The following is a 26,403-nucleotide window of genomic DNA, read 5'->3' as shown; positions in this document are numbered from 1 at the left end:
ATTGTTAACAATAATTAATCGAAAATATTCTAGTATTCAACAAATTGCAGAAGATTTTTTTTTAAATTAACAGTGTAACGAATAAAGAATCACACGAATACAACAACAACAATCTATGAATCTGACATTCTATATCAATGGCACGACATTCTATATCAATTTAGGACGATTCATTAACGTCATATTCGCTTGCACGACTCCTTAATATGAACTGTTCATCATCCTATCATTTAAATTTTCCTCTAATATATAAAATAATGATAAAATGTGTTCAGCGTTAGTAAAAATGAAATCACTTTGTTCTTAATAAACACATCTCCACTGCAGTTTGTTGAAATGCATCATATTGGACTGTCATTTCTATGTTTGGAGTTAGCAACAACCAGTAGCTTTTCTTTACAGTTTTCTCATTTCATTCACACGCGCAGTAATCAACACGTTCGCTCAAACGTAAGCATCAACATTTGTCATTAACTAAATTGTAGAAAAATTTCTATGAAACTATCTAACGCCCAGTTCATATATTTGATCGTTTTCTCTAGCCCGGTTCGCCTGCTCCAGCACATTATTGCTTCTCGCGCTGGAATAAGTACGGCAAAAAAGGCAATATTTTTTTCTTTCTCATCATGTCCCTTCGCATTACTCATTAGTGTTTTAGTTTTTTTCGGTTCAGCGCCCAGTTTTGCGTACATGTTTAGATTGTATTTGGAGCATTTTCGTTCTCTGTGTTTTTTTTCTGTTTGGTATTTCCGTAATTCAACATGCCGCTTATTGTAAACTTTGCTTTGTTAGCCATGTGATTTGGGGGCAAAGCCCGACGCTTCGTATGCATGCACTGTAATTTCTAATCAGCTCCCTGTTGAAGCATTCCAAGCCCCACTGGGTGCCACCGACATTTTCAAGCATGCTCTGCGTATGCAAGAACCCTTCAGCCACTAGGCTTAATAGGAACCACTTTCTATCCTACCAACTCCCTCCCGTTATGGTTTCAGCAGTAGTGAATATATATATGTACATTTTTTTCTCGCTCTCCCAGCTGCATGAATGGTGTAATTTAATACACTGCACAGTGTAACGGTCACCATTTGCAATCCATCCATTGCTGTTCTTGTCGCCCTTTGTTAATCGAGTAAGCAGCGTTTACCGTTTAAGTTTGTTTTTGTTAATGTTTTTTCTCTCTCTCTCTTTTTCTTAATCATTTTAACCGATCGTATTTTTTGTTTAACATTATCCACTCGTTAGATTGTGATATAATTTTTGTTTTCCATTTTTTCAATGCAAAAATGTAAACATGACACAACTCATCGTAACTCAACGATCAACCAACAACTGAGAACAACATACTAACGGTAGTAGAAACTTTCATTTTGATTTGTATCTGTGCACGCTGTATCGTATTCTACCAAAATAAATTTCAAATTTCTGCTGATATTTGGCATTCATCCTTGTTTTTTTTTTCTTTTTTTTGTTGCTCAAGCTCAACACGGCCGCTTAAACTCTACACGGTTTACGTACTTTAGCTGGTGTCTCGCAAGCAAACGATGTGCGGTATATAATTATACAAGCCACGTGAAGAAGCCTAGCGCGATGCAGAGCACGACAAACATCCGGTGCATGTCTGTGTGATGCAATGGTGAAGCTGTAAGTATATAAATCAAATTCATTTGTTTTGCGGCTAAAACACAATAGGGAATAAGACAAGACGGGTGAAAGTAAACCTTTTCATTTATTTTATTTTTAGATGTCGAAGAAGTAAAATTAAAACAAAACTTAGGTTCAAGTTCAAAATTTCCGGTAAAGAAATTTACTCTTTATTTAGTTACATAAATACTTTCTATTGCTGAGGTAGCACTTTGCAACTGTTTAACTTTCCTTTAAGGTCAGAAAGATATGGTAAAAAACAGTATGGGTGAATTGTATATTGTTAATTATGAGAAAAAATCGACTAAAGATCTGCAAAGTGAGTACGAATGAGATAGTGAGTTGAAACTTTCTATTGCATGAGTTGCACTCACTCACCAAGTGGAGTGCTGGCGACACTTTTCTCACTTACTCACTCATGAGAGTAAGTATGTAGACGTGATAAGCCGAGTGTGCAACAAGAGTAAATGGGTGAATGGAAATAAGTTTCTTTTCACTTAAATCATGCTTCAAATTAAAAAAAGAACAAAAAATCAGAAAAAAAATTTCAACTCGAAAATTTAATCAATTTCAATTTCAATGTGTTGCAATAAGTTTCTTTTCACTTAAATAGTGCTTTAAATTAAAAAAAGAATAAAAAATCAGAAAAAAATTTTAAAAAAAATTTCAACTCGAAAATTTCATAAGGCTTACCCCTTACGATTTTTTTGGGAAATTTTGCAAAAAAAATTAAATTCATTTTTTTTAATGCCAATTGGTTGCAATGAGTTTCTTTTCACTCAAATAATGCTTAAAACAAAAAAAAGAGTAAAAAATAATAAGAAATTAAAAAAATTAAAAAAGTTGAAAATTTACTAAGGCTCATTTTTGCACCAACTTTTGGCTATAACTCGGTCGGTATCCAACGGATCGCCAATCTTTAACCTGTGGTCGATAGATGGTAACAATGACTACATTTTCTTCTTGGACGGCCATGCCCTCAGATGTCTGTGCCAGAAGTTATTCGAGGAACCAAGTTCCTTACCCTGTTTGAGAAAATGTAAAATTTTCCTCATTTTTGAGCAATGTAGCAAAATTTTTAAATGTGATATATTTTAATGGGAATTTGTTGCAATATGTTTCTTTTCACTTAAATAGAGCTTTAAATTTAAAAAAGAATAAAAAATCAGAAAAAAAAATTTAAAAAATTTTCAACTCGAAAATTTCGTAAGGCTTACCCCTTATGCTTTTTTTGAGAAATTTTGCAAAAAAAATAAAATTGTTTTATTTTAATGCCAATTGGTTGCAATGAGTTTCTTTTCACTCAAATAATGCTTTAAATAAAAAAAAAGAATAAAAAAATATAAAAATTATAAAAATTTGAAAATTTCAAATTTTTCAAAATTTAAATTTTAAATTTTCCAAAATATTTGTTTTCCTTCTCCATTTTTAATAATGTTTTAAAAAGATACAACCTAATTTAGATCGAGATCGCAAGCAAAACAACCTAACAGTCTTTATCCTTTTTTTCAAACCACTTGTTTGTTCGTATCTTCATGCAATTTATTTTCCACGAGTTGAAAGCAAATTTTAGCTTCCCAGCCCATCAATGTCCAACGCAGACCATAGGGAGTGATTGGTAATCATCAAAAATTTCTTAAGGTTTTGTCAATAGACTTTTAGTCTATTTCGTCCATCGTAAACGAATTATTGAATAGTATTTTTAATGTAGAAATAATTCTACGAAAAGTACCACACAGAATTTAGTTCGATGTTATAATCATTCGTTTTATTAGTACAGCTTTAATATTTTTAGTACAGTGGTCGGCAAAGTATGTTACAAAATTTTCCAGTACTGTTGCAAATCGTATCTTTCGAAGCTACAACAAAAAACCAAACTCGTATGAGATACATCCTGAGTAATTGGTAACACTCTGTATTGATGTTTAATTACCAAAAATATCAAATCTATACTAAATTATTTGAAATTTAAATTAATGTGCTACTGAAGCTACTTGATGAAGCTGCTTTACGGTAACCGAGCTCATGCTCCGGCCCACCGGATAAAGTGATAAAGCCTCGCCATTTCGTGTTGTTGTTTGGTTGTTGTTTTATTTGCTGCAGGAAATAATCAACTTCTCCCGCGCAATGTATCGCCCGAGAGCGTTTTGAAATACACAACCACAAAAAGCTAAGAGGGGGTAGGGGGGCAAAGAATTTCACTTTGGGCAATACACTTCAACCACAACAATCACGACCTGCCTGGGCGTGTGGCGCACGAAACCAGGGTTCGCGGTTCACGGCCAATCGCCTTCGAGCGTTACATTGACGGCATGGTTGATTGTGTGGCGAGCGGCTGAAAGTACGAAAATGGGTGCTACAACTTAATTGTATTTTTTTTCTCTCTCTTCCTTAGCGAGCAATTATGTGTTTTTTTTTTTGTTGCAAATTGAATCACAGTCGGTGCAAAATAGTGTTTTTTGGGGGAATAAGAAATATTGCTACAGACGAAATTTTAATGCGTACATACCATCGGATCCGCGCCAATTGATCAGCTTTTGGTTGCGCAGCGCGTCCGCCGTCGGTATGTGGATGATCTGCGATGACTCGCGCGTTGCCTGCGGGATGGAGTCGATCCGTGCCAAACATTTCAGCACCAGCTTGTCCTTCAGCTTGCCGAGCCGCTTCTCGTCGATGTAAAAGCGTATCTCGAGCGTGCGGGAACGCAACAGAAACCCATCGTTCTCGACCGTCGTTTCATGCTGCGGCTGTAGATATTCCGAAGGTACCTGATGGTGGTCGAAAGAATTTGGGGTGAATACAACAATCGCTGCGATATGCGATAGCAAATGTTCCCGATGCTTACGTTACGATCGTTGATGTACCAGTAAAGCCGGGCCGGCGGGCTGGACATATCGGACGAACAGTTCGCCACGACAAAGTCACCGAGCGCATAGTTATGCTGTCCCCCATTATGCTGCAGCCCATTGATGATCGGTTCGAACTGTGGGTAGACTGTCGTGAATGTAAAGGTTAAGAGCAAACCATGAAGAATGAGCTATAATTAGTGAAACATTTTACCGCATGAGGCGCGTGAAGAAAAGAGGAAAAGAAATAAAAGAAAGAAAGAAAAAAAACAATTCCGTTCCAATTGGTCCGTCACGGTTAGCAACGGGGAAAATCTCGGTACATCATGGTACGAACCTGGTACAACGAGCACAAATTGATTACGATTATTAATTAATGGCACGGAATGTTCACTGCTGGAGCTAATGGAGCACGGCTCGGATCAATCAACTCCAAAAACCCCGGCCACCACCTTGTCCAGGTCCTCCTCCCCTCCTCCCCCTCCTCCTCCCCACCTCTCATGGAACCAGCCTGGTTTGAACTTTGTCCTTAGCGTTGGCAGCTGGTAAAAGATCCGGTGCCCTCAAGTTTGGCAAAAGGGTTCCTTTTGATTGCCACGCAATTCTCGGCAGGTTTCAGCTGCTCAGCAAATTAATCTTACCTCCACCACTTTGGTACCAACTGCACCCCCCGGGGAGGAGGGCCAAGCGGACACCTTGTGAAGGCATCGTCTAGTAACAAGGGCCCGACGGCGGGTGGGTATCGAGTAAAAACCTCCCCCCAAAACGCGTCAAGTATCTGCGATGGCGCGTACCTCCGTACGTATTTGATGTGGCCTGGCTGAGGTAATGGATAGAATTAAGTCGTACCGTTAGCCGAACACTTGATCAAGCCGTACGTGACGGCGAACACAACCAAACGGCACGTATCCCCCCCGGAAAATGGATAAGGCAGGACGCCTCGTTCGCGCTCGTCTAAGTTCCCCAATTAGTCGTATCTAAAGCGATTCCGTTACAACTATTAGTGCTCTACCGGTACCATCCTTTCCTATTGGGTGGTTTGCTCCAAAACAAAAAAATAAAACTCTACCATCCACTAGCAGACCCCACTATTCAGCTGGATGCTAACGGATCCGGAGCCCAACACCAATGAGCGAATGCCCGCGCTCGCGATAAAAGTGCAAATTGATGACTAATTAATGTTGCTTTTGGCGTAATTAAGAATACGCCGGAAACTTTCTAATTTTTCATAATTATCTCATTCCCGCCCCGACACACCAAGGCTGCCATATTTAACACACTCTTGCTTTTCCTTTTTTTTTACCTTATTTTCCCGGGGCCTTAAACACCCGTACCCGTTTCCTGAACGATGCTGCGAACTGATGGATGGTGAAGTGGCATACGGTTGGTTTTTTTTTTACACGAACACGAATGAAACACGCAGCCAGCAGATGAATAATAGCACCAGCCCATGATGAGCAGGTGGAAGGGAACATTCGATCACGTTACGTTTCCGGTTTGCCAAAGCCCTTTAGCTAACTACAGAAAACAGTTTTTCATGTTGATTCCTTTTTTTTTGGGCATTTTCCGAACCTGTTTCGTTTTGTTTTCATACACGTGAAAATGTTTGAAACCTATCCGAACCGGTTGAAACATTTATTTCCGAATCGAAAGATGACTACGCCAATATTCGCCAACGTACCAATAGCAAATAGATAATAAATCGTTTTACAATCGGTTAATTTTTCTTCACCGTAAAACGGAAATCTTTCCCGCTGCGAAGGCATGTGCGTTTCAACGTGTGCGAACTTAGAGCCGGGTCCGAAAACGTGACTTTCGGAATTCGTGCGTGATATTTTTTGTGATGGCATCGAACCGGGATTAGGATTACTTCAGATACACTGATAGATTGTGTACATTTACCAACGATCCATTCGATTATCAAGCATGTTCTGGAGAGTGCTAGGAATTTCGCTGGAAAATTTTAAGATGAAAAACTAAATTATTTGAATTTTCTGGTTCAAATATCCCAAAATGTCTTTCGTTTTTATTTTCATTGCATAGATACAGGCGTACAAAGTGTGGAAGGGTTGAAACTAGCTCTTTGTAAATTTAATGATTTTTACACTAGAACTACCGGACGAGTCATTATGACTGAAACGCTTCATTTTCATCAAATTTTTTTTTGGGTTAAGCGATGCTAAGATATTTGAGCAATGAATTTTACACGTGTATTCTATAGTAAGATCTGCAATAAACATTAAAATATACTACAACTCTTCGAAATTGTTTAAAAATAAACCACGAACGAAAAACGCTTAAAACGCTTGGTAGTTCTAGTGTAAAATATTATTTTTTTCACATAAAAAATAACTGTCAATTTTTAAAACTCTCGTATCTCGACTTATCGAGGAATGTAGACTGTATCTAACATATTATATTTACCCTGCGTTAGGGAAAATGGTCCCGATGGGCCTTGCTTCATGATCTAATCGTTTGTGAAATTGACGACGCAACCATTGCAATAACCGGCTTGTGAAGATTGTGCCAAAAATCATTTGCTAACCAATAAAAGAATGAAACTTTCTGACGCAGGCATGTTGTTGTTGTTGCTGTTGCTTTTAATTATATGGGGTTTTCGGTTATGCGTGTATTATTTGCAATAACACTAGAGTGCTAGAGGGTTGATTGAGTGGAGAGTATATAAATAATTAAAAATGATACTGTGAAACCATTTGCGTAATCCTCTACAGCAGCGCAATGGATGCTTCTCTTTTCCCATGGCACAACCACATCTTTTGCCGTTTGCCGCTCTGCCATGGATAAGTGTCGGCATATTCTATGGCATGGTCTGGTGTTTTGGTGTGCTCGGTGTAAATATTACTGAAATTCTAGGAATTTTGTGGTTTATGGCGCATTTTACCCCGCCTGTCGGTGGGGTACATGGTGTGTACAGGACGGAGCGAAACCACAACCAATTCAGCCGTAGAAGCCGAACATCGTACTAAAGCTAGCACTGTCGTTTTCTTTTTTTGGAGAATATTTTTGTAGGAGAAATTAAAACGAAGAATGGAGAGTTTGCAAGTATTTGTTTGCCATGTATTGGAAGGAAATATACCTTGCGCCCGGGCGGGGATAGCAATGTAGACAAATTCGACAAAGTGGAGCTGTACTGTACGAGATGTAAGGGCCTTCTCCCATTCTTGTGGCCTTTGGGAAGGCGGTGATTTTTCTAGGAAAAAGAATAAAATACCATTCAGCAAAAACAGCAGGAGTTTTGTTGGACCTATTCGTTCGGTTTCGTGCTGGATCCGCTTGACAAATGTCGCTATCGAATGCATCGCATATTTGCAGTCTCGGCTACATTTTGGGCATTTGATTAGTGAAACAACAATTTCTGTTTTATTGCTCTTTGCCATGTTGTTGTCCTATCTGTTTTGTGCTGTTTTCTTTTAGCTATTTTTCATTGTGTACATTTTGGTAAAACATATTTTGCACGATTCTTGGGATTTTTTGAATGGCAATTTGGAGGGAAAATGTTGTTTTATATTTTCTTGAAATATGATCCTTGCATTCATCGATACAAAAAAGAAGAAACGTGATTTGATTCCCAGTTCTATCGCGTGGCGGCGTTATTACATACACTACCGGGACGCATCCATTTTTATTCTATTAATATTATTATTTTCTGTTTTTTCCTACGAATTATACGCACCATTTCCACAACTACTAGGCGCCTCCATCGAATCGTTTTTAGTATAAAGTACTAGGCGCCTCCATCGAATAGTTTTTAGTATAAAGTACTAGGCGCCTCCATCGAATAGTTTTTAGTATAAAGTACTAGGCGCCTCCATTAAAGTGCAAGTTTATTCTATTTCAATTCAAATAGAATTGGGCCGCCAAGTAACATCAAGTTAGTAAATAAAACCTCTGTGTTACATTGCTATTTTTGCGTCTTCAAGACTTATTTTACAACATGGACGGATAGTCAGTCCTTGCTACGGGGAGATGGTCCGAATGGGATTTTAAACCCGGTCCTGTCGTGTGAACCGGCACCGTTTAGCGCATACACCACCGAGTCGTTTCGTTTTGTTTGAATTCGCAAATGAAATATTTCATAAAAAGGATATTTAAAACTAAAATCAATTATTGCAATCTGAATGTCGAAACATGGCAATTTATCTACTTTTACAATTTGCTGTTTTCTTTTTTTTTAATAACTTTAAAAAACGTAGCTAAGCATTGTCACAATTGGCTCAATGGAAAACTTTTGATTTCCACACTCCCCTTCCTGTCCTGCACCACCTCAAAAATGCCGATGATAGCTGCATCTGAAATCGTTTGAGGTATGTATCGGTTTGTTCACAACCTATCTATGGTTGAATAGTACCCCGCCGGGGGGAATTCCGGTATGCAGCTGTACGTAGCATAGGTTCTACACGAGAAATCGAAAACGAAAGCAAACGATAAGCATAAAACTGGTGGCTGTGAGCATGCGAGCATCATGCTCACAGGAACGATGGTGACAACGGGCAACCGGTGCAGAAAGAAATTACAATATGCAGAAAACGTTTGTAAAATATGCTTCAGGATGCCTTTCCAATTGCTGATGCTCTGTGTGCGAACAAAGCGGTAAGGAAAAACACAAAAATCGGAAGATCGCACAAATTGTGGCAAATCGTCCGAAATCGTTTCCACGAAAAGTCCTTTTGAGAACGCTCGGTGAGATGTGAAAGGAAGCTTGGTGTTTTTTTTTTTGGGGCAAATAAACGACGAGGCCAAACAAAGTAACAATAAAGACAATCAGCACGCTCACGCTCAGTGCGATGCGAAAACGATAAAACGCGAAGCGAAGGAAAAAACGGAAAACGATTTAGAGCGAAAGGAAAGCAGGCAAAGGCCATTACCGGAACCGCTAACCAGCCAAGGATAACAGCGAGAAACGGATTTCAATGGGTAGCTTTTGAAGCTGGCAGGAAATCTGGCAAATAGATCCGGTGCTTTCGCTGTTTTTTTTTTCGAAATGGCACCAGGCGTATGTGTTCGTGTGAGAGTTACGAGATGAGTAAAAGGGGATAATTTTAAGCCATCTAATTATTCTATAATATTCACTGCAGAGTGATGGTTGTGAAAGATGTGGAAGAGAGCTTGAGAGGAGGCCACCTAGGAGGGAAGGAAGGATGAAGAAAAAAATAGGATAAAAATCTTCTTACGATTCCTAATAGCGATCAGCATCGAACGCCGAACACCGGCTTTTGCTCTAGTTTTTCGCATTTAGGACGATGACATCAACCCCCGGGGGCAGTGTGGTTACAGATGAGCTGTGGCCATGTCCTGATGGTTCGTTGAATAAAAGAGCAAGGCTTTTTAGCATTTAATGATCCATCGCTGAGCCCCCCGGTGGAAGGAGGTCAACCGGGTTGGATAGATGAGATTTGATTATTATTATCACATTCTCCTGACCCAACCCAAAACAACCAGATTGAACCAGATTTTCTGCATTCTCACGACTGTCACATTGTGTATTCGTGGGGGTGAGATGCAAAAAGGAATTTTGCGTCAAGACGACGTACTTTCTTCTGTTCGCTCCATACGTTCTTCCTTTTTGCTCCTATGCAATTTCCATCTGCCTGCCACGCTCCATACCCGGCGGCTTCATTTTCACCCTGTTCGTGAAAATGCCCTTTATGTTGAGCCTTTTTTTTGTTGCTGTACGACTGCACGAATGCTACGAATGGCTGCGAAGACGCGGAAATGCCCGCCGGCACTGTATGCTTTCATGGCTCGTGGAAACATTAAGGCCACAATGGCAAAACTCCCGAGGAGTTTCCACGCGCGCGCACCCCCCGGTTTCAGAATCGGCTCATGCTTCGGGGTTGTTCGCCTATTTTCTTATGAATTCACTCGTACAATTTCACCCCCCCCAGCTCCCCAAGTGGAAAGAAGAATGAGAATCCACTATGAGGCATACACTCACCTCCACTCCGCACGGAACATCGCTCGATTTCATCGCCTTCTTTCCCCGTGGAAGGTTAAATCTTTTATCATTCGAAAGCTTAATGTAGTGGAAAATTTATTGTTTCTTTACGGTGACAAGGCAGATTTTTGGATTTTGGGGCAGGAAAATCACTTTTTCCTCTGGTTAATTTCATTTCGCTACGCCAATCGTTTCATTTAGCCTCGATTTCTTGCCCTCTCATCGTTGTACGGTGGCGTCCAGCACGGAGTATCATCTATCTCGGTTTTTATCGGTCCCCTCCCCCCATCTAACGTCACGTAAAATTTCGCATATCAATCGAATTGGAACGGACCTGTCTCGTTGTGGAAGGCCACAAATGCTCGCATGCGAACATCCACAAAAACGAAGCCTTTTTTCCGCTCGCTTTTGTTCTTTTCAGTTCCCATCAACTTTGCTTCTCATCGTTAATTTAATCAATCCATCATTGCGTTTTCTGGTGTCGCGATTTGTTTTGTTTTTTTGTTTACGTTTACCTGCTGATCGCGTGCAAAGCTGATGCAATCGATGGGAAACGATTTGCACTTGCCCCCGTAATGTGTTTCTGGGAATTCGGCAGTAGAGTTGACTCGCCGGATAAGAAGGATTTGTTCTATTTGATTGAATTAAATCCATGATATGAACAAACAAACAATGACTAATTTAATTAACAAAAAAATGGGGGAAGGGGGGAACAGTTAATGAAATTAATTAATCATAATCATTGTTCATTTTACCATAGATAGTAAAAAAAGTAATTATGTTTGATTACTAACAATATTTACACTAAACGTTCTAACACTAGTCGGCTAAAATGTTACGCGAGAATTCGTAGAAATGATTTTAATATTTATTTCAGATTGAAACTAGAACCACCTTGAACTGATAGCTTTTTTGTGTAATTCATGAAATTGGTATAAACTCAAAATGGATTGCCTGAATGGTATCTTTATTGGAGTAGTTAGTGAAATTAAATGCCAAGAAATTATTGTCGGTAATAAACTCAGCTTTAATGCTCATATTGATGATGTGATTAAAAAGATGTTAAAATCGTGGAAAAATCTGTGGACAGCGAAAGGACATTGAGTGTAAAGGAATTATTTTATTTTTCCACTCGTTAATAGCCTCACATCTGGACTTTTGCTCCTTCTTTTTGTTCTTGACCGGAAAAAAAGCAATTAATGAGGTTATAAAAGTTGCAAATAAGTTATGTGAGTTGTTTTAGATCGTACTCGGTATATCTTGTCAGTAATAAGGATGAATATCCTGGACTGGATGACAGTTTCCCAAATGGTGGTGTTTCGAATAACGATATTAATCTATAAACTTATAAATGGATACTTCCTAGTAGTGATGGGCGGATAGACCCGTATCTACCGGGTCGGAGCCATCCATAAGTGACCGGAACCGGCTCGGGTACAGGGAGTTCGGATCGAACTCGGATCGAAGTAGGTTCAGTAGATCGAAGTAGGTTCAGCGAATTCGGATCGAACTCGGATCGGAGCAGGTTCAGTAGGTTCAAGCTACATTAAGCGACTCCGATCCATGGGTGCAGCGAGTTCGGATCGGAAATATTGAACCTACTTGCATTTTCGGATCTGTCCGAACCCGCTGCACTTCGGAGGAATCGAGTCGAAGTAGGTTCAGCGAGTTCGGGTCGGACTCGGATCGGAGCAGGTTCAGTAGGTACAAGCTACCATAAGCGATTCCGACCCTTGAGTGCAGTGAGTTGAGATCGGAATGAGATGCCAATATGACTCACAGAAGTCGAAAGGCAAACTTAGGGAGGAATAAACCTCTGAATATGGGCAGTGTAACTGAGGTTTCATTGAACATAGGAGGTCTCAGACAACCCGCATAATTAGAAGAAGAAGAAGAAGAGATCGGAATCGGGTCAAAGTAGGTTCAGAAGGTTCGGTAGGTCCAAGCTACCATAAGCCACTCCGACCCTTGGGTGCAGCGAGTTCAGAACGGACTCGGGTCAAAGTAGGTTCAGTAGGTCTAGTAGGTTCGGATCGAACTCGGGTCAAAGTAGGTTCAGTTGGTCCAGTAGGTCCAAGCTACTATAAGCGACTCTGACTCGTAGGTGCAGCTAGTTCGGAACGGACTCAGATCGAAGTAGGTTCAGTAGGTCCAGTAGGTACAAGCTACTATGAGCGAGTCTGCGACCTTTGGGTGTAGTGTGTTCAGGTCGGAATCGGGTCAAAGTAGGTTCAGAAGGTTCGGTAGGTCCAAGTTACCATAAGCCACTCCGACCCTTGGGTGCAGCGAGTTCGGAACGGACTCAGGTCAAAGTAGGTTCAGTAGGTTCGGTAGGTCATACGATTCCGGTTGATGCTCCCACAGGTCAGAGTAGATTCCGATTCTGCTGCACCCGACTCCAGTTTTTCAGTCCATGAAATGAATCATATGGCCCATCACTACTTCCCATATTACTTAGGCGAAAGATTGGTACTAAGGCGAGATGTACATCAACATAATACAAGACGGGCTACATATTACAGCCAGTTCCTGAAACTTCTCATTTCACAAAGAAATAAGACCACCGAAAATCTTCATTATGAGCATGTAAAATCTCCCAATAATTCTACGAAAAAACATAAAAATTTTAATATTTGCCGCAAAATTAACACCGTATGTGATGTTAATTGTCATCACCGAGCTTTAAACTCAGTAACGTAGCTCAAAATTCCCCCGTGAGTGTCATATACAGTCCGTTGAATTTAACAAATATATATCAACACAGTAACTTGTGACAGAGAAACGTGTTTAACAGAACTATTGTATGCAACCGAACATGTTCACAAGTTTCCAAAAGCTCTCCTGCGTGATGTATATTGTAATTCTGCTGTTACAAATAAATATATCAGCAGGAAAGTTCACTTAAACAGTACATAAATGTATCATGTACACTTTTATCGCGCACACACACACGGGGGGTTGGGTTGGGAATATAAAACCGTCTGTCGGAAACCGTCTGCCTAGATGGCCGTATCCTATTTTCAAACCCACTTGCCTATCAGTAGCAAAAGCCTTCCCGAGAGCGAGAGGGAGAGTGTGTATAACCAATATAATGCAATCACAACGAGTACGAGATATTTCTTCAATTGCGTTTGATGCTCGTTTCAATTCGGAGGTCAGGTAGTGCGCCTCTTGAACGTTCTTTCGCATTGTTCAAACCCCCCCAATCCTCGGTCCCTTGGTTCCAGCCGCACGTTCTATGATTTTGACAATCCTTATACCATTAACCACCATCGTATCATGAAGGGTAAAAGTGCTTTGACCGTTCGATTCCACTGCCAGTCCAAGGATTCACCATCTTTTTCCAAAAAACGCCTTTCGATACAGCTTTCAATAACGAATCGTCGTAACCGATACACTCGGATACAATGACAACCTCGAGTTTTCCGGAAGGAAAAGGAAGCAACAACAAAAAATCCCAATCGGGATTCTAGCCGCTCGGGGCATCGTCTTTCGGGGTAGCGATTCTTCAACCGGTACTGTAAAACCGAAACAGCTTCCCACACATCTCGGGTTTTTCATTGTGTCACTTTCACTCACTGTGTGCTGTGCCGTACACACACCCCTCTCAATACCACCCTCATTCCGTGATTTATCGATGTGTGAAACAATTCCAGCGGCAAACGGTGCAAGGCTTTCGACGGGCTCGTAACTTTGAAAGCTTTTGCCGTTCTGTCTGTAGGCATCCAATTTCAAATCGGATCGGATTTCGAGAGCTCTCACACAAGAGGTCCCCAAAAAATCCGTCTCCGACATGGGGCGAGCAGCCGGAAAGCCTTCGAAAGCCACACGTTCTACGGCCGCTAAAGGCGCTGTTGAGCGTGCCATTGACCGTGGTGAAAGTAAGCTTCCATAAAACGAAGAACTCGGAATGCTTTATCCAGCGGTTCTGTCACTGTCTGCCATACATCATTGGGCCCCTTTTGCAGTGTAACGCAGCAATGGTGTCGACAAATTTTGTTCTTTTTTTTTGGTGGCTAAGGCGCAAAACAACGCTTAACCAATCGCACCCTTTTAATAGGCATCCGTTACGCCATTTTGCCCGGTTGCGTACACAGGAAGCCTCAGCTCGCATATGCTTTCGTTTTGTAATGCCACAAATTGGCTGTTATCTAGAAAATTGATTTAAAGTGATTTCCAACAATTTATCACAAAAATGAAAACGACAATAGGTCTATTATTGGACTGCTTTCAGAAGGAAAGCAAAAAAAAACCCACATAAACACTGTTTTGTCACAGACCGGGCGGAAATTAATATTGATAAACATGACAAATGAGTGTGCGGTGCAATGCAACCAAAAAAAAAAAAAATAAAACGCCCAGTTTAAAACTCAACAAAACGATATACTACGGCACAAATCAAATTAACTGCCTATACACAGGATCTGTTTATTGAAAATTATCTCTCCGATATGAATTGAATTTGTATTAATTAGTACCACATAACTCAATACGTCAGTGTACCCACCGCTAAAACTTTACCTTTTTTTCCCAGTAACGGTGTATGTGTAGATAGGTGTAATTGATTGGAGATAAATAAATGCTCAAAACTACCAAAGCACGGGAAACGTTAGCACTTTTTTTTCTCCCTCCTTCTTCTTCTCCACTTCTTCTTTCAAATTCATCCACTGCCGTACTTATTGGTGTTTGTATTAATCTGCACACGCACACGTGTCACTATGTTGCCGGGCTAGTGCTAGTGGTTTTATGTTTGTCACGTTGTATGGAAACATAAATAAATAATAATTAAGCGCGACGACTGCAGCATATGCAAAGGGACAGGGGGAAGAGTTGTGATACAGTTGATTCTATTGAATCTGTGCATAACTAAATCACTTATCCAGCAGCAGACGTATTGAATAGTTGCATTTTTCCGTTCGGAATGGTCGTTTGATTCTTTTGCTGGCAAACGATCATCATTGAAAGCATATTACTAGGCAAGGGTGTGATTATAAAATTTATACTCTTGGAATTGTAAAAAAAAATCAGCTCTGTGGTATTCCTTTTTTAATATTAATTTAAATCTACAACCATTTAACCGTTCTATTTTGAACAGATTAATCAGAACACTTTGTTTTGAATTGATCTTTTAACTGTATCCATTCAAGAGCGTAATTCATCGTTTATTCGATCGATAAAACATATTTTTTACGCACCCTGATTATTGTGTTTTTCCAATATAATATTTCAATAATTACTCAAAACCACTCCGCGTGCTGAGAATTTTTAGGAAGAAATTAGATCCATATAGTAATATTCAAAAATAATTGGGAAGCTGTTAAAAAACTATGGGACGAATTCAAAAATATATGGTACGCGGTCAAAAGATTGTGAGACGATTTCAAAAATATATGGGACACGTTCAAAAGATTGTGAGACGAATTCAAATATATATGGGACGCGTTCAAAAGATTGTGGAACGAATTCAAAAATATATGGGACGCGTTCAAAAGATTGTGAGACGATATCTAAAATATCTGGGACGCGTTCAAAATATTGTGAGACGGATTCAAAAATATATGGGACGCGTTCAAAAGATTGTGAGACGAAATTAAAAATAACTGGGAACGTGTCAAAAATTGCGGGACACCCTGTATCGTATTTAACACTAGAACTACCAAGCGTTTTAAGCGTTTTTCGTTCCTGGTTTATTTTTAAACAATTTTCGAAGAATTGAAGTATATTTTATTGTTTATTGGAGGTCGTACTGTACAATTTACATGAAAAATTCATGCTTCAACTACCTTAGGGTTATTTAAACCCAGAAAACAATGTAATGAAAATGAAGCATTCGAATCAAATTGACTCGTCCGGTAGTTCTAGTGTTAAACTGTGAATTTTGAAATATTTTCAAAATTTGTATAAATATTAGTTTTAAAACAACGTAAAAATATTAGTTTCGAATGTGCTTCCTACCATCCTATCCTTTTAAAACGAAGCTTAAGAAATGTGTTGAACGATATTCAAGAAAAGTTTAAATTGGAGACAAAATGTATGTCAGAACGCAAACTGATTTTGTTGAAGCTTAGTAATACATGTTTCTTTATGAGTTTCAAACAAAAATCACCCTCAGAAACTTTTTTTTTCTCAGTCAGAATCGTATGCGAAACAGCATCATGCAAGATTAGTGAAGCGTTGGGAATTCCTTTCCGTCAGCAGTGGAACTCATCCAGAAGTAGGCTGAAAAAGCAAATCCTGACAGACAGAGTCCCAAACACGGCACAGATTGTTAGAGTGAGCGTTATTGGATTTATTACTCAATTAGTCTTGAACACCAGAGCTAATCAACGTGCGTCATAAACTCCCGTTTTTGCATCTTTGCTCCGTACCGTAGTAAATGTTCACCTTGCCTTTTGAACTGTAATTTTGCTAACAAAATATCACTTCGCATCGCACATGCATACACGTACATTACCTTTTCAAAAACCAATCCGATTCACCTTTTCCAGCTCGGTTACGTTCCACGGTCACCCCAAAGTATGCATTAGAGCTGGGATTACGGGCAGTCCCAGTGTCCCCGAGCGACTGTAAATAGTGGCTGCTCGCACCATACGCAATGCCGTACTCGTGAGCGGCACATGAAAAACGGTTCAACACATGTCATTGAGGCGATAATCTATTGCTTTACTGGGATTTGGGAGATTGAGGTTTTTGGGTCCGTTTTAGGGGCCGCTTGGCAAAACGCATCCCGATAACATTGACTGGCCGGATGACAGTCGTTTCCTTTGCAAAAGGCGGTACCTAACATCCTGGAAAGCCGTAACAAGCTCAAAATGCTTAACCGGTAATCCACTGTAGTGGCTATGAAAGCAACCATTTGTGAGAAAGTGTATAAGTAGATTGTGATTCCAAAAACGGACGGGGGAGGTGGGTTTCAGGGGTGGAAATTTTCCGTTCCCTTGCCCGTATCTGTGTGCCATTCAAAGTCATTGAAAAGTGGTGAAGTGAGAGACACTAGAAAAAATGGTTTTACAAAAAATTATAGACAGAAAATAAATTCTGTATTTTTGTACATAAATATGTTAAAAACAAATTGTTGGTACATAACACTAGAATAGTTTGTCTATGAAAATTAAAGCAAGAGTCTCCCTACTTTTGATTTCTGAAGGATTGGCTTCAAAGTACTTTTGGGATCACAAATAGTATCCAGGATTTCAATAGAAATCCAGGCCTTTCCAGGAGAAAGGAGAGGCCTTCCTAACGTTTCGGATGAAGGCAGAAGTCTCGGCTGAGATTCAATAAGAAATCTGAAGGAAAGGTCAAGAAAATTTCAGTGAAAGTTGAGACGTTCTCCGTTCAACTTCTGAGTAGTGCTGGGTATTCATCGATTGTCGATCATTTTGTTCAGGACACAGTCTAATTTGTGCTGCTGTTGGAAGAACCCAATAAGTCTTTTGAAGGCTGAGTAGGCAATTTCAAAGTTCAATCATCAATCAGTCGATGATCATATAGGTATTCCGTTTTTCTCATGTCCTGAATATTTGTCACGAGATTTTACAATGTGTCGCATAGCTCAGGAACCTCAAATTTCTTGATACGAATTTTCGTAAGGTCTTGGTGTAGCATCAAAGTATCGTTCACTTTACGTAGGTACCTTTACCTAAGCTGTTAATCTTTAGTGCTTGAGACTAAAGCTTTGATCACCGAATTCTGGCTACGATCATCGGGAAGTGGAACTCCTTGTGAACGGTCCACCTTGCACTTGATGAAGATAAATCCATCCCTTTCTTGTCCAGTTTTAAGCATGATAAGTGGAACCATCTAATCACACTCATCACATTCTATCATCGCTTCTTCTCCTTCATACTGTTCCACTCGATCTTAAAATATTTTTTCTTGGACATTCTTACTGAGTCTTACTTCCTCTGCGGAATAGGTTTTTCCTACAAGACAATTATACGTAATTTTCTCCCTATAACACGAGGAATACACATGACAATGGCGGCTTACATTGGTCTAACAGGCCATATTCCTTCGAAATACAGTTGATGATAATAGACCCAAACAGAAAACATTACTTTTGTTCATCATTATGGATTGAGTTGCGATTGAGTTCAAATCCCTTAATCTGCGATCTATTGCAGAGAAGGAAATGCATTTTAAAATCTTCCAAGTAACGCATCTGTCAATACATTAATGTAAGAATTTAGTTTGACACCCCTGGAAGACTATCCGAGGCAACTTCATACGTTCTTGAACCACACTTTGAAGACCCTTGGACATTAAAGTATGCGCGTATTAATAAATAGTAAAACATTTATCATTTTTTCACAGCTTAACGCTAGTGGGAAAATTAAAAAAAAAACAAGAATCAAAATTAAATGGAAAAAGCAAGCGCACAATAATCCCCGCCCTCAACAAAAATCATTCATTAATCTATCTTACCGGCCACCGTCATATTACCGACGCCGTGCGCCAGCTTGAACTCTGGCGCATCGCCAGATATTTCGCACCGGTACGAGCCGCTTGAGCGAATGGTGAGCTTGTACAGTTGAATGCTGCACATAAACTGATTGCAGATCTGTACCGTCGAATTCTCCAGCAACGTCACACCGTCCACGTCGAAGAACATCAGACTCTTGGGCATCATCGGCGAGTATCTGTTGAAAACGGTAGCAAGACAAAAGAATTGGTACTTTGGAGGAAGAGGAAGCAAAAAAAAAGCTAACAACGAGCAGGATTACATCAAACCCACCTGAAGAATTCCCGTTCGTCTTTGTACCATTTGACGGAGTTGAGCTTGTGCATACCCATGTCGTAGCTGCAGGAAAGCGTAACCGTCTCTCGTACATCCACCACTTCCGGCACGGTGATATCCGTCAGTTGCAGACATCTGGCAAGCGTTAACGCTATTGTTGAAGGATCCAAGGAAAAAGGGATTTATTAGCATATATCATTGCCAACGGAAATGTAGAAATTATGTGCAATAGAGCAGGTTTACTTCTTTTTTTTTGTATGATAGATGGTTGGCTCGGATGTAGCAATAGAGGTTTCTATATATTCACTAACAAAAATCGACTTTAAAAAGTGTGCATAGCTGGATGGAGTGGCGTTAGAAGATGCGCATTTTAATGTTTTTAATTAAATTAATCGTACAGGAGTCATTTTTAGACATTTTTATGATATATTCAAATAGAAAATAGAAAAGCCTGATGGTTTATTGATAGCATCATCACCATTACCTGACATCAACTGATATCAACTGATATCACTGAAATGGGCGGATATCAACTTTTATTATTTAAAAAATAAAATATAAATATAATATAAAATACAAATAAAATATAAATAAAACTATAATAAAAAAGAAACGAATGAGGATATTTAAAAGGAACATATTTTGCTTTAATCTTATGTTTAATGAGGCTTCTAAAAAAATGCACTAGAATAAAGAATCAGGTAGCTATACGTCAGCTGTTCAAAACCTTTCGAAAGACCACCCAGAGCATAAATGTTAACATTTGGATCAGCTTATTTGTGTCCTTGGTAATCAGTTACCGCTACGTTTTGTTCTTCAAATCATTCGATTTGATCCTCCGTTTGAAGTCTTGTCCTAAAGTTCTCAAAAAAATTATAATTCCTTAAAAGATGGTCTTTAAAAAATTCTTCCAGACGCATCTGAGTGCCATTGTGATATTTATTCTCGTTCGAACAAATATAAAATTTTAAATTATTGCTGGTTCTACCATGCACCATGCTATCGCAGGTATTCCGTTTTTAGTGATTTCTGTAACATAGTAATTGTATATCGACTATCTCGATTTTCTTTCCAAATATTTGTAAATTTTCTGCTTAATCTCTAATAACTTCAATTTATCAGGCCGACCAAGAAAACTAGCTTGGGCAATCTCTCTTTATATCCAATCTCGAAAACAGATGATGAACATGATTGACAGCTGGTTAGCCAGATGCCACGTACCGATTCGGTCGGTGGTCTCGGTGCGATATCGTTTGATTTTCAGGTATGAAATTTTGCAATTTGAATTTTCATTTCAATGTGCTAATGAGAAGCCAATAACGTAATCAAAATACTTGCTTAGTTTTTCCCTCCAATCACACGAACCCGATGTCAAACGAACTCAGTCAGTCGAACAATGACATACACTGCAACAGCGACTAGGCGCCTCCATCGTACGGGCGCTCGAAGCGTGAAAGAGCAATAAATTTGTGGCACAGGATTTATTAACGGTGGTCCCGTTGGAGGTAGTTTAACATTTGACCAAAAACAACTGGGACTCATACTGCTGGAAAACCAAAGATGGCAATGATCGAATCATAAAAGTTTTTTATGCAATATAGCTAGAATATTTTCAGCTCACTCACATGTGAAACTCAGAAAAATGTCTGTCAAATCTTTCATTTTTATTTAAATTAAATGAATTTTGTCATTTTCTATCCATGGGCAATTTAAATTTGGTGTAGCAACGTTTGTTATGATAACGTAGACATAAAAAAGGTAAAAAACAAAAACAAATTCATACAATATTGCTACCAAACGTCATACTACAGAATAAGGAACAAAAGAAATAGAAGCAGAATGTTGAATATTCAAAACTACAAACATTCAGGTAGATAGCAATCAGGTGCAACTACCTTAGCGTTTTCGTATCAATACGATGATCAGAACAAAATGCATATGGTTACAAACGCGCAAAAATACAAACTCTTCTACAACATGGATGAACTACCCGTGTAGGTGGTTGTCCTTTTTTTTATCCTTGATACTACGGATGAAGAGCAACCGACATGGCCGTGTATCAAATCCTATTCGGATCGTAATACCGGACACAGGACATACTATCCTGCTACGCGTAAATGAAGTCAAGCAAAGCATCTAGAGCAGTGCTTCTCAACCTTTTTCGAGCAGTGCTTCCCAACCTTTTTATCATAGAATTAATTTATCACGTAAAAACGTTGAAAAGGTAATAAAAAGGTAATAATAAGTTAAGCAAGAGAACGCATCTAAAGCATGTAAAGCCTTTTCTATCTCTATCAGTCCGGATGATAACACACTTTGAGTCCAATTTTATATTTATTCTTCCTTAATCTATAATCGATTAAAGCTGATTTTAAGACGTTGAGTAGAAATCTATTTTTTTTATATATTTTTACAAATATGCCTTAATTATTTAAGTTACAATCAAAACTATTATTTAGGCATAAATTATTTAATTATTTAAAACGAAAAGAACGGAAGAAGGTATGTAAAATAATCAATTTAGTAATAAACTAATAAATATTCGCTAAATCACGATAGCGATTTTTTTTTGCTACAATCGCTATAATATCTACTAGTAGTATGCCATAATAATTATTTCCTCAAGCCCTTTGTGATGAATCAATTTCCCATACATGCAGTCATATGAAGTAGGTAATTTCGTAAGGAGAGACAAAAAACCACCATGCCGTACCGCCAAGATAAATCACTTACCCACGGAACGGGGTGCCAAACAAAAGATTACACCACTTCCTAGTCGTTTAATGTGGAACTTGTGCTCGCACCAAAAAACCGCCGGTTCGACGCTCATACGTTGAACAACGTGCTACCGGCAACGTGCAGAAAAAAACCTCCCCAACTGATGCTTCCTTCTGTCTACTAACTTCAGAGAGATATTTTTACTAATTGCGACAAGAAAATAAAACTGTCACTCAGTAATTTGTCAGCATGATTTATGGCATGTCGGAAGTGTGCACCCGCACCTCGCTCGTGGGAATTTCACGTACGAAGGATGAAAAAGCAGGGTCACAACTGATGGTGACGGGCATGGGCAAGAAACGGCACAAAAAAACCCATCGTGAATAGCACGGTACGGTGTGATGAGAATCTAAAAAGTGGGCTAACAACGCACACATCCATTTGGGTTCAGCGAGCACATGCGGCGGAAGAGGAAAAACACGCACATTTGGGAAAAGGAATTATAAGCAAACGCCGTAAGAAAGCTCACCAACCATAAGAAACCTCACCGAAAAACACACGAACCGAGCGGTGTGAAGTAAAATGAAAACATTGTACATTCTCTCCATTGTATTTGTACTCTCGAAAAGCTACGGCAGCCAGTTTTATAGCCCACCCAACATTAAGCTCAGCCGCACAAAAACGCGCCGCTAATGGGCCACAGTGCTGCATAGCATCACTACACCGCCTTAAGCGTCTTAAATGGCTCTCGAGAGAACTTCAGGACAAAAGCAAAAAAAAACAGCGCCCGCGAGAGAGAAAGAGAGCAAAGTAAGCAGAAAAATGGGAAGCGAACAGGGGTGGCGTGTAAAATTATTCCACCACACTGCTAAGTGGTCCTCATATTTAGACCATAGAATGATAAACTATGGAAGAGGAAAAACAAAAACATTACAATCTCGCGGGTGCGTTCGTTGTAAATTGCTCGATGAAGTTCCGCCACTCACAACATTTCTTTTTTTGTCCTTATTTGGTTTAGATTGTGTGTAAAGATTGGTTATCTCTTCACTTTAATAAACGGGCAAACTACCCCACTTATAAAAGGAAGTTTGATGAATAAAAGTTTGCTCACTCTTGTTTCCTTCTTTAGAGATCATTCTTTAGAAATTAACGTCTATATTTGAATGTATTCTAGCTCCAAGACTCCAAGACGCGTTGGGTGAACGAAAAATAAAAAAAAATATAATAAAATTAAGATACTAAAATTAGAATTAAAAAGAATCTTAAAAAGTCTTAACAGTAGTTTTTGTTTCTATAATATTTTTAAGATTCATTAATATCATCCTCAAAGTTGCAGCTTCAATTGTATTATTTCGGTAGTCTTAGGAACCATTCTGACACCAAAAGCTTCAAGGTACACCTGCGCCCTTTAGCTACAGGTTAATGGAATAGAAAATTATTTCGATCTATGACACCTGTGCGCTCGTTTTGGGCTTACTTAACCTGGTGTATCGTCATCGATACAGAAGCTACCTAATTTCTCCCCGAATAATGCACCCATGAAGAAGAAATCAGCATGAAAAAAGGGAAGAAAACGACATAAAAACACATGCTATGCTTACCCTGCATTAGTAAGACGGCTGCTATTAACCTGCCATTCAAGCACATCGTATTGCCAAACACGGTGAAAGTATGCATGTGTTAGTGTTACCCCCACACTCGTTAGTGTGCTCCTGTTTTTTCGGTTGTTTGTTGGCAGCTGCTGTTCACTTTTAGCCCCTGTGACACTGTTTTACACGGTGATAACTAACTACAACCGGCACTAAAGCGTACCACTGGATGAAACAATCCTACAGCTTGTCATTTTAGTACACAAACCATCACTGACCGCGAAGGTGTTATATGTATAGCTGCCGCAACCGCACGTCAAAAAGGCCCACCGGGTTCTTTACTGTCACTCAATCTTATCACTACATTCAACCGTACTAAGTACTTTACACCACTATCTGGCACGTGCCGCTTAATAATGTACGGAGGTTTGATAGGGTATTGCAGAATCTCCTTCTGTGGAACCGGATCTTATTCGATTGATGGTCGATAGACGGCTTCTTCTTGGTTATATCTATATCTTAGAGCACTCTTATCATTCAATACACAATATTCTGAAAGCAAACGAAACAAATGTGTTAGAGAAAGAGAAGGTTAAGGCACTAAACACATAGTCAGATTCATTGGGCTGACATCATAATGCGGTGCGAAGGGACGATAAGTCATTTCTCCAAGGATTTTCCAAGGATTTGCCACTAATTAGTACAAGAATATTCGATTGCATTTTTAGGTTCCATTTAAGCGTTTTGTAAGAATCTTGGACGAGAGTAGAGATGAAAAGAAGTCCACAGAAATTATCCTAAAAAACACTGGATTTTTTTTATTATTATTAATGATTGAATTGAGTCAACTCTGACATGAAAGTTTTCTTGAAGAATTCACCAAAGAATTAAAAAGAATGTTTCCAGATTCTGGGAGTTACTCCCACAAACTCAGGAAGAGTTTAATACGAAGCTTGTACATCTCCAGCTGTACTTGAAAACCAAAATCGAACCTTATTCACGACCTTCCGGTCTTCCGGGGGAATGGAAACATACGCCAGTGCTCTGGCAAATGGATGTACCCGTTAGTACCCAGCAGGAATAATTCCCCCGGCCCAGTCTGGGGAGGGGGCGTTTTGCAGTTGATTGTTGTGCCGTTCTGCATGTCGGTGGTCATTGTTATCTTCACTTGCACACACACACACAGTGGTGGTTGTTTGCCACCCAGTACACACGGGACATTTCTGCCCTCGCATATACTTTATTATATGCCGGACAGATAACGCAAACTGACACGGGAGCAGCTTCCTACGTCATATGTTTCCGACAACTTTTCCATCGGCTGGCGGTGAAATAAAGAAATAAATGTACCGCCTGCGAATAAACAGCAAAAAACAAGACAAACAAAAGTGAAACGGACCTCCGTTACCCTTTTTTTTAATATCCTGATTTCCGACACCCGCAAGGCTAAACGGGGTAAAATGCGAAAATGTGGTCGCTGGCTTTTATATATTTATGTCTCATTTTTTTGTTTTTATCTTTTCATTTCGTTTTTTTGGGGGGGCCACGTTTGCAAAAAGGCGTGTATTTTCCGGTGTTTGTGTGCCTGTTGTTTCTCTTTCCACGCTTAATTTCTCGACCTTCTCTACCACCATTGCACCTAGGCCGGGGAACCACACTGGTTCCGGTTTTGCGTTTGTTGCAAATGTCATCCTGCCATTGATAACGGCTTTCATTGCGTTGTTGGGATTTGACTCCTGCCTGACTCCTCCTGCAAAACGACCCGTTCTTTTTCTTTTTTTTCTGTTTCGCTGTATTGTTTGTTTTATAGTTCCTTTTTTTTTGCTTCCCCCCCATTCAGGGGGTTTCCTTTTAATTCTCTGCTGTTGTTATTTAATACCTCGTCATCTGCATTTTGCAAAAAAAAAAAACGTTCAATCCTTGGCAGTTGACGAGAACTGCTAACCACAACAATTGCACTCTCCGTAATGGTTTGGTTTATTTGTCCTACCGTATCATGCCGTTTTCCACCAACCAACAACAACAAAAAATATTATCCATTAATGCTGAGCGGTTTTGGTAGCTATTGAATGGCTGTATCTGGAATGTTTTTATTTAATTGTGAACTTCACATTCAGCTACCAGTTAAAAGAGAAAGTCCGAATTGGGAAAACTTTTTTTTCTTTAAAGAACACTCATTATTAACCATTGTTTGTATAGGGCAACGATATCCTTGAATTGTTGACGTTCATATTAAACGTAAAGATCATTTAAAGAGACACTATTCTACAAATTTATTTCCACTTTTGCTTGTCTTTCCCCATAAGCAAGTTTTATTGTAGTATGTAAATATCGCATTCACCGCACACTATAATTCTCTTTCACTTTTTCTCACCTTTTTTCTTCTTTCTTTCTCGCTTTATATCGTGCTCTCTTCTTGCACTTTTCTTTCTGTTGTTGCAACCTTCACATGGTGGATAGCACACACCGTACAGAAAAAATATACACGGCAACAAACCGCCACTCTATTACACTACTTAAACGACCGAGTGCTTAGATCCCCGTACCAACCGGATGTATCCTTCGCTCTTCCTAACCGCGACGGGTGCGTCGTTCGCTTATGGCATCTCGCAAAGGAAGGTCGATCTATATCCTTGCGTGTCTGTCCGCGTACGGTTTTCGGTGCAAACTGATGCCGGACCGTACCGAAGCGACAGCAACGCATCTCGCATCCAGCATCCGACGACGGCTGCCCGACCGCGCACATCGTACCCGAAGCGTAGTAAAAACCCGAACACGATCCGAACGCGGCCCTGAAGGATGCTGGCTTCAAACCAAGTTGCCAAACAAAAGCGACTGTTTGAGAGAGCGAGAGAGAACGGGCTTTCTTCCGGTTTCCGCTCAGAGAAAATCAAAACCATCATCGAAAACCGTCAT

General features: G+C 39.6%; 1 protein-coding gene across 3 annotated transcripts; it reads right to left on the bottom strand.

Annotated features, from left to right (window-relative positions):
• Positions 1–112: 112 nt before the first annotated feature.
• LOC125773317 (uncharacterized) lies at positions 113–26,179 on the bottom strand. 3 transcript variants are annotated; one of them, XM_049444346.1, is made up of 7 exons: positions 25,862–26,179; positions 23,500–24,039; positions 19,178–19,331; positions 18,868–19,082; positions 4,487–4,635; positions 4,151–4,409; positions 113–1,639 (listed from the first exon to the last, which is right to left on the bottom strand). In XM_049444346.1, exons 2-7 carry the CDS (start codon positions 23,573–23,575, stop codon positions 1,557–1,559), a joined length of 936 nt encoding a protein of 311 aa, XP_049300303.1. In that variant the 5' UTR covers positions 23,576–24,039; positions 25,862–26,179; the 3' UTR covers positions 113–1,556. The 3 variants fall into 3 exon arrangements, with proteins under 3 accessions (XP_049300303.1, XP_049300304.1, XP_049300305.1); XM_049444347.1 differs by having other exon boundaries at positions 26,038–26,179; XM_049444348.1 differs by lacking the exon at positions 113–1,639 and adding an exon at positions 2,879–3,976.
• Between the last annotated feature and the right edge of the window lie 224 nt (positions 26,180–26,403).

The sequence above is a fragment of the Anopheles funestus genome, chromosome X, assembly GCF_943734845.2.
Source record: "Anopheles funestus chromosome X, idAnoFuneDA-416_04, whole genome shotgun sequence".
Classification (NCBI taxonomy): Eukaryota; Metazoa; Arthropoda; class Insecta; order Diptera; family Culicidae; genus Anopheles; species Anopheles funestus.
This window is presented reverse-complemented; position numbering and strand designations above follow the sequence as displayed.

Excerpts from the sequence above, each read along its gene's own strand:
- LOC125773317 (XM_049444346.1), bottom strand. The coding sequence starts at position 23,575 with ATGCATACTTTCACCGTGTTTGGCAATACGATGTGCTTGAATGGCAGG. Across the intron at positions 19,332-23,499 it reads AGCCGTCTTACTAATGCAGG|CGTTAACGCTTGCCAGATGT; the intron begins GTAAGCATAGCA and ends CTTCAACAATAG. Across the intron at positions 4,636-18,867 it reads CGGTAATATGACGGTGGCCG|TCTACCCACAGTTCGAACCG; the intron begins GTAAGATAGATT and ends CATTCACGACAG.